This window comes from Mandrillus leucophaeus, unplaced genomic scaffold, assembly GCF_000951045.1.
Source record: "Mandrillus leucophaeus isolate KB7577 unplaced genomic scaffold, Mleu.le_1.0 Scaffold5, whole genome shotgun sequence".
NCBI classification, from domain to species: domain Eukaryota; kingdom Metazoa; phylum Chordata; class Mammalia; order Primates; family Cercopithecidae; genus Mandrillus; species Mandrillus leucophaeus.
The window spans coordinates 14,397,343-14,406,634 of record NW_012105364.1 but is presented as its reverse complement, the minus strand read 5'-3'; the positions used below and the strand labels follow the sequence as shown (position 1 = coordinate 14,406,634).

At 34.7% G+C, this 9,292-nt stretch overlaps 1 protein-coding gene across 2 annotated transcripts in view; it reads left to right on the top strand.

Moving 5' to 3' along the window:
- The window catches only part of CPED1 (cadherin-like and PC-esterase domain containing 1), a 327,742-nt gene that overhangs the window by 115,061 nt on the left and 203,389 nt on the right, over positions 1-9,292 (top strand). For both annotated transcript variants that reach the window (XM_011995975.1, XM_011995976.1), the window contains exon 7: positions 465-633. In XM_011995975.1, coding sequence (XP_011851365.1) covers positions 465-633 — 169 coding nt within the window. The remainder of the gene's footprint in view (positions 1-464; positions 634-9,292) is intronic.

Sequence of the window (9,292 nt, the reverse complement as noted above, 5' to 3'; positions counted from 1 at the left end):
GCCTCCCAGGTTCAAGTGATTCTCCTGCCTCAGCCTCTCAAGTAGCTGGGACTACAGGCACCTGCCACCATGCCTGGCTAATTTTTGTATTTTTAGTAGCGATGGGGTTTCACTATGTTGGCCAGGCTGGTCTTGAACTCCTGATCCGCCCGTCTCGGCCTTCCAAAGTGCTGGGATTATAGGCATAAACCACTGGGCCCAGCCACCTTTTTTACTTTTTAAAAATACTTTGATTAAATCTGGTGGATTGGGGAACTATTATCAGTTTGACTCATTCTAGCTGTACCTCTCCACCACCTGATGGTGATGCTAATAAGCAATTGAAATTGTTCAAGGAAATCCACACACTGAAGGTGGGCGTCCTACAAAGGCTAGAAGCAGTTTACAAAGCTTGAAGGTAATTTGCAAATTACATACTCAACCCTACATTATGGAGCGCTAACTACGTTGTTTTATTTTTTTAGGAATGAAACGACAGTCCTTGCTCCACATGAAACAATCTTTCGAGCCGAAGATCTATCTGTGATTCTTAAAGCGTATGTGTTGGTGACATCCTTAACCCCTTTGCGTGCATTCATTCATTCAACTGGCACAGTTTCGAATCCGCCAAAGAAAAAACGCTTCACTGTCAAGGTAAGCTCTCAGTTGAAGCTATTATTTCACAAAAGTACGCTGAAGTAAAGTGAGTTGGGCTGCCATCTTCCCACCTTTATGGTTATCAAATCCCATTGAACAAAGATCACATCTTTTTAATTGCTGCAAGAAAAGATTTTCATTTAATAGATGCAGGTTTAAAAATGAATTGGAAGCAGCTTAATTCACTAGGGATCACAAAGGCTACATTCTTTTTTCTCAATTCATCGTGATAGTTCAATTCTTTGATCTACTTATTATAGAGCTAGTTCACGCTATACTCTGTTTTTCTTAATTTTTCACTTATTCAAGAAAAATATAGTCAAAGCAACAAATGGAAATACAATTTTGCCTTTGTGCTTTTTGCTTCACCCTTAGGAAGCATAATGCTAGTTCATTACACCAGTCAATATGGAATATTTGCTGAGTGAAAAATAAAGCTTTCAAGTGTGCCTAATATAGCAAGCTATGACATAAAGGATAATAGGAAAGATTTCAGGGAAGAACTTAATAATAATCCCAAAAAGTTTAGTAAGTTATAAAAGGTAGCTCAGGTCAACTTGGTGGAAAATGAGATCTAGTGATGACAATACGTTTGATAAATTTTAAAGAAATTTTGATTTTACAGTATTTTATTGTTCTGCATACCAAAAAGAGGAAATGGAAAGAAACTGAAAGAATGCACAGGGTCTCTCATAGTTTCAACAGATTCAAAAATGATTGAACTTGATTTTTTTCAAAATTTACCTTTATAAATTGAATTTTGAATTTTGGAAAATCTTCCAGCTCAAGAAGAAGGCATGAGCAAATTGTTAGAATTTATTTCTGGCATCTTCTTTTTTTTTATTTAGTGTGCTTTCGTTTTTCCCTCTTAAACTTTGTTTGCTTTTTCACTGTAAAGCTTAAATATTCTTCTGTAAGTTTAAAGGTTGTGCATTCTTTACATATATAACATACAGTGGTCACTGTTAATTTAAAACATGCACTCGTGTTTATGTTTTCCTGTTCATTTCTTAGACTTTTCAATATTTCTATCTGCTTCCCAACCTTGCCTTCTCAAGACTCTTTTGGTCTCTGTACCACTTCCCCAAATCCCATTATCACAATGTAGATTTTTAGTTTTGGTTGAAATAATCACTTGTTCCTTTTTTTGGTCTTTTTTCCCTCAAATACAAAAAAAAACTGTATCAAGACACTTACCATCCTCACTTCCCCACACTGTTTACAATGTCCTCCTGGACTTGTTTCTTTTACGATTCGAGTGTTTTCAATTTGGGTCTGATGTCTTTAATCTTTAATTCTGAAAATTTGTTTTCATGATTTCTTGAAATATTTTTGCTCACTGTTTTTATTCTTCCTTCTTCTGTTGACCAGATTTGATCCTTCCATTTCTATTTATATTATTTGGCTTTTCTTATCTGCTTTCTGGAAGCATTTCTGTTTTCTAAGACAGTTCTTTAATCTTATCTTTTGAATTATACAATCTGTGTCAGTCTGTTTTGCATTGCTATAAAGGAACATCTGAGGCTGGGAAATTTATAAAGAAAAATGTTTATTTAGTTCATGGTTCTGAAGGCTGTACAAGCATGGAACCAGCATCTGCATGGTTTCTGATGAGGCCTCAAGAAGCTTCCATTTATGGTAGAAGGCAAAGTGGGAGAAATCATGTCACATGGTGAGAGAGGGAGCAAGAGAGATGCCAGGCTCTTAAACAAAGCTCTCCTGAGAACTAATAGAGGGAGAAGTCACCACCAGGAAGGCACCAAGCCCTTCATGAGTGATCTGCCCCCACAACCCAAACAGCTCTTAGCAGGCCCCACCTCCAACATTGGGGATCATATTTCAACTTGAGATTTGGAGGGGGCAAATACCCAAATTATATCAAAATCCTTCTTACACTGTAGCTTTACTGCTATCTCATCTGTTGTTTCTTGTATTTCATTTATTTATTTAATGCTGCATGTATAACTTAAATGCTCATTTCCCTTCACTTAAAAACAAGTATATTTTTATTGACTTCTAACATTTTTACTGTATTCCTCTTTGTTCTTTTTAATGATTTCTTTTTCACATTTTATTTTGCTACTATCTTCTATTATTTCTTTCAGTATATTGCTCATGCTTATTTTAAATTCCTCATCTATCAGTTTTGGCCGTATAATATATGTTGTTCAGTTTGTTGCCTTTCTTTTGAAGTAGGTGTATTTTTTTGTGCATTCCCTATATTGTCATTTGAGCTTAAGTCCTCTTGCAGACATTATTTATTCCAGCCAGTATAGTGTTTGGGGAAGGTCAGTCCTTTCAGATGAATCCAAGGAGAAGGGAGAGAATGTGTTCCAAACATGAAGAAATAACTTTTGGTTGCTTCCCTTTGTAGCCAGCTAACTTTCCTGGTCAGAATTTCACCCCCTAGACTCTCTCAGGCATAAAAGCACTGGGAGGAAGCACACCTTCCTCCATTATACATCATCAAGCCTGGGGGTTGACAGACAGTAGGTGGAGGAGTGAATGCCACATGTGACCAGTAACTCCACACATTTTTTTCATCCTCTCTCCCAAGAAATTCAGCAGTCTGAATCCCGGGCCTGGGCTTAGCATCCTTAACAAGGAAGGAGCAACCAATGATTGTCCTAGGGGAAGACGGGAGAGTTAGGAGGAAAACGAAAACATTTTCCTTCAGCCTGTTGCCTCAAGTACCCTCCAACAACACCCCTCCCCCAACTCCACTTATCCCTGACCATGGCTACCACTGGTCAGACCAGTTCACGATAGCTCTAGAATCCCTTTCAAAGAAGTATTTGTTATTTGTTCTTTGTTATCAAATTCTTGCTTGGATCTCATTTCACCTGGGCTAGTGAATCATCTTAACAGGAAACTGAAGCTCTTAGATATTTTAAATAATTTTTAAAGTATTTTCCCTCTTTTTGTTTAAGTGCCGCTCCCCCTACCCTGGTACAAATAACAGGCTAATTTTTATGATAGTATTTATTTATGTATTTCCTGAAAATAAATCATGAAAAAAGAAATCTCCTTGTGATCTGGTTTTCTTTAGATTTTCATGCTTTATTCGCTATTTCCTTTCTTATTCATGTGTTTGTCTTTTCTGTGAGACAGATGGAAGCTGTGGTTGTAGCACAGGAAAGCATGCAGTTCTTGTCATTTTCATCCTCTCCTTGGGATTTATCTTTTCAAGATCTTGCCTGATTATTCTGGACAATACTGTTATCTCCTCTCAGAGGGAGGTAGTGCAGCTTCCTGGGTCAATGCAGAGAAAGCAATTGTTTCCTTACTAGTCCAAAGTTACGCTTGATGATACAGATAAGTTTCAGAAAACAAGAGGATATTCATTTACCCTTCAACTGATGTACTTGTTATTTCAGTTAAAACAAATAGATTATAACTCATCTGTTAAATTACTTAACCATCCTCAGAAATACTGCTTTCTCCTGGTATTTTTAGATGTGAAAAAATACGTAGAAATTTCACACTGCTAATGTGAAGGACAAAACCAAAACCCACTTTAAAAACTACCCACGCTATACCAGCATGTTATTAAACACTGTTCTCAAATTCCACAAAACATAATTTTGTGTGTGTGTGTGTGTGTGTGTGTGTGTGTGTACTGAGTCCTGAATTCAAAGCCCAAATGACTTAGTTAAATCAGTAGTGATTTTTGTACTGTGTGATGAGGCAAGCCCACTAAACTAGTTATCAGTGGCCATTTATAGAACATTCTGGCAGCTAAAGAAGGTATGAAGGCAATAACAGATATAACTATGAGCTCATTTATTTCCAATTAGGTCTTCTGCTGAGATACTTTATCTGTTAAAGCTTTGTAGAGAGTAAAAAAAAAATCAAGAAATGCAAATTTGAGGAATAATGGAAAATAATAGAAGCTTTGTAAACTATTTTTAATACCCTTCTATAGAATAAAGTATTTAAAAATTTAAGCGTTAGATGTTTCCCAAGGATGTTCAAACCTAAAAGCAGAGGAAGATGTGAAAAAGAAAAAAACTGCAAATGTGATATTTGCTTACTATATCGATTGATCTGATTTTAAAACAACTCTATTTGTTGCTGTTAAGACAATATCATTTACTTGATGAGTATAATAAATCCAATTTTAAGAAATATTTTATTTAAAAATGTCTTCCCTTAAAAAGCTCTCAACTGAATTATAAAACACTTCAGTTTGTATCTATAAATTCAAGAGTAAATCCCTTTCACAAATATTCTAACTATAACTTTTGGTTAAATGAATCTATGTCTGTCTTAAAAAGCAGGTCATATAGATTAACTGCAAGAAATGTCATAAATTTAAATTTGGTTCTTAGAGCGAAAAGTCACAAATCATCCCTTCATCCATTGTAAATCACAAAATAAGTTACCCAACAGAGAGGCAACTATAACATCTGTAACGTTTTATGATGTCTGAAGATTCTTTATACTTCTGACCATAGTTGACTGACTGTTTTTATGAAAATATATTGCTGAAGAGATTTGTGACTTCTGGCAGAAAAGGTTGTCAAAAGCCTTATTTTGTCCAGTCAAGACATAAATTAAATTAATTCATTGTTTGATCAGCCATCCCATATTTGAAGACGTTAGATGTGTTGCTATTCCATATTTGACATCAGATATAAAGTTATATGAAGATGATTCCTTGCATATAATCAACTCCCTATAAGTGTCTCTTCGATTGAATTGAATCAAAGGTCATTTAAAAAATTTTAACTGCATGCATGAAGAAATTGCCTGAGTCTACTTTATCCCTAACTGCTGTAAGCCAGCCACTCTACTTTGCAATGATATATACATGATATAGATAAATATTATATAAATGATCATTTGTTTTCCAGTAAATGCAGTATTCAGATGTCATAATCTGAATTTCTAGATAAGGGCCGCTTTGATAGAAATAGGGAAGTCTGGGATACCATAGCCTTTTTTCAAGTCAGATTTGTGAGTTCTAAATCACCAACTCTCTACCACCACTGCCATGGCCTTCAGGGGACCATTCTTCCATCTCCAGTGCCTGCAGTTCCCTCTCACATCAGTGCAATCAACAAATGTGCACAGAGGGCAGAGGAGAACTGTGGCGAAGAAAGGAATGTTGTTATGTACAAGATTCCTTTTTAAAAGATGCATATATCCCTTATTCATTTTGGAAACATGACACAGTTGCAGGGATGAAGTTAGCCTCATTTGTCGTCAATATTTATGCAGTGCCTTTGATAATGTTGGGTGAGATCGCTCATATATTCCCAAGGTAAAAATGAGTAATGTCTTTGGAAGAAGGTATAAAGTGACAGTATGGTTTTTCAACCTTAGGAAGTGTTCTCCTGATCTTCATTTTATGTCTAAAACTGCAGGCTATGAAGCAGACCTTGTAAAAGGCTTTTTGACTGAGCATCTGGCCCTTCGCTAGGCCCAGGAGATTTATGTCAGCTGTAGAAAGAATGTGAATAAAAGTCTTCTCCTGAGAGTTTGTAAAAAGAGTTGATGTATTACTTAACCTACTTTTGCTTGAATTAAATTTTAAAATTGCATCAGGGTGTTCATTTTAAAGTATGATTTTTATATAAATAGAAATTATAAATAACCAGCATGTAATTGAATAAACTTGTGACCAAAGCTGGCTGACTTTAAAAACTTTTACAATAACTGCAAAATAATCAGCCACATTGATGTTAGATATTATTTTGAATATATGTTTGCTCTAGTAAAAGAGTCACTGCCTTGTAACTGTACATGATTTTAAAGTATATTAATGTAGAATAATTTAATTATTTTGCACTAATACTCTTTATGCCAACTTTGTGTCTTTTTTTAAAAGCAATTCATTCACTCATTCATTTCATTCCTTCATTCCCAACTTAGTTCTATTAAAAGATTTGTCAAGTCATTTTGTACATTCGTCATTTTGTATATTCATTAATTCTGAAGGCTGAACTTGGATTATTATCCTAAATGTAAAGAAAACTATTCTTTAATGATGATCATCTTCATTTGGCCAAAATGATAACTTAAGCAGATGACTCTAAGCCTCAAAAAGGCAAGCAATGTGTCTGCATCTCCAGAGCCTCACAGAGTGCCTGGCGCATGGCAGATGCTCAAAAATGTTTATCAATGAATCGTTATCTATCATCCTCATTGTAATTAAAGGTACCTCATTAATAATAACTTATTAAAAACTGCCATTTGGGGAAAATAAGATTTAAGAGCAGGTTCTACAACAGAAGATAGTTGTATGGATTTACATATTCCATCGTTGTTAATTCAAGCATATTTTCTCTTCTAAACTAGAGTTGTGAATGCATAGATATATACAAATACAATTAACTAAAATAATGCTTTATATAGGTAGATATATACACACACACACATATATGTGTAGATATACCTACTATATATATATAATGTATTATAATGACAATGTAAAGGTAAAATCTAACACTAATGAATGAATTTGCTAATTATTATTGCATTTAATACTAGAAAATCAGTAGGCAAGTGTTAATTATATATCCAGAAAAATGGAGGTGAGCTAATACTCAGGGATTTCAGTGTGAAATCAGGTGAGGTAAGTTCATTCCTTCTTCCCTCCTTCAGGATACTTGAAAGATCGAAAAGTTCCTCAATAGTACTTTGGAGGATAGAATGTGTGTTTCCCTTCTCAGCTCCTCCCCTTCACCTGTCCTGTTGGGAGCCTGCTTCTCCCTGGAGCCATCAAGGGAAGGTATATGCTGGGATGAGGATGGGGCCCGGTTGAGGACTTGAAAAGAGCAAGTGTTGTTTCTCTGAACTGGATCCCGAAAGTGTATGCCCCGTGAACTTCACAGAAGCTCTTAAAAATTAATCTCTGCAGGCTCTTCCTCTTTCTGCCATTGGCCAGCACAGTAATGCCACTTGGATTTCTGTTACGCCTTGCTGATCACAAGTTTATAAAATAAACAGATGTTTAGAGTAAAAACCAAGCCTGGGAAAAGAGGTCTAGTGTAAGCAATCTTTCAAAGCACTTTAAGCATCTATAGAGAGCAGCACCCTCTTAATTTTTTAGTTTCCTATTATTTCTTTAATAGATGAGCCAGCTAAGCCGTAAAGATGTTCAAAGACAGAACAGCTGTATTCCCTTTCTTCACTACCCTCCATGCAGAAAGGATTGTTAAGATGGATCTTTGGGTAATGAACCATGAATTAAGGCAAAACTCCCTGCAATCTTCTAAATGTTTTCATTTCTGTACAGGCACCTAGAGAGTTATTGAATTTAATTTTATAAATCTTTATCCCTAAGACTTTAACAACAAGGCTTAACTGAGTTTTTCATCACTGTGGTAATGTTAAATATCTTCTGATGAGAGGAAAATATATTGGAAGGAAAAAAAAATCACATAAAGTCAGCAAACAAGAGAACAAAAACCAAGAGGAAAAATCTACTTGCCTAAATCTTTTTGAAATCCTTAAAAGAAGAGATTATGCTTATTCTTCATTTACATAGGAAACAAATCTTTAGTGCTTGGCATAGTACCTAGTATTCAGCAGATTCAGGGAGAGAGAAATGGATTAGAATAGAGACTCCACTCATCAAATAGCTGAAAAGAATAATTAGTAATAAAAATAACTCCTTTACAAACTGGTATGTGAGTGCAAGGTAATAACAGTGAAAATAATGGCAGTAATTGTCTCCAAAAATTAATTGCTTTAATGCTTAAGTTTATTGCAGAATATGTACTCAGTGGGGAAGTTAAATGATTTTTACACTTTTACTTTGGGTATAGAAAAAAAGTTTTTACCAGAATATTTTGAAACTTATTAAATGTATATCATTTTTGAGATTTTTATACACAATATCCTTTATTCCTTGAGATCTGTCTCAAAGGCTGTGACAAATTCTAAATATAAAATATCCTCAAATGTGCCAACTAGGTAAACTGATTTGTCTGCTGAAGGAAGACAGGCTTTTGCTCCCTTCAGGAGAAAATCTGACTTGCATTTGTCTTACGTGATTTATTCATTGTAAGTTTAAAATGAAATACAGCCTTTTTCCTTCCACATATTAAAATGTGGTTTCAAATTTAGAAGAAACAGCAATCTTTTTTCACCAAGGAAGCCTACATAACTGTGAGATGGAGCAAAACAATTACTGTATTGCCCCCAAGTGGTCTTTTTTGCTATTGTACAAATAGTCTGAGCTGTCCAATGGCAAAAGGAAAAAAGGCAAAAATGCTTAGCAAAGCATGGACCATTTTTCCCCCATTGAATTATACATGTTTATTTTAAAAAGTTGTTTTATAACCCATAATTATGGTAAGAAAGCCATGCTTTTAAGTAGATTGTGAATGATAATAATTCTTCAGTACAATTTAAGTTACCTAGGCTGCACAATTATTTGGAATGATTTCAGCAATTTGCCAGCCACTGGACATTGTTTTTTCACTTAAGAACATTTTGTAAAATTTAATATGCAATGCTATTAAAGAATAGTATCACTTAGATGACTATACATTAAGAAAATTCATTCTTCCAGCTCAAATTCATATCATAAAATATAATAATTTTTTCTATGGAAAAGTTAAGCCTATTAGTCATAAACTTGTGAGTGTACATTTAAGTGAAGAAATGTACATTTTATAATGTTTTTTTCATATAAGGAAATTCA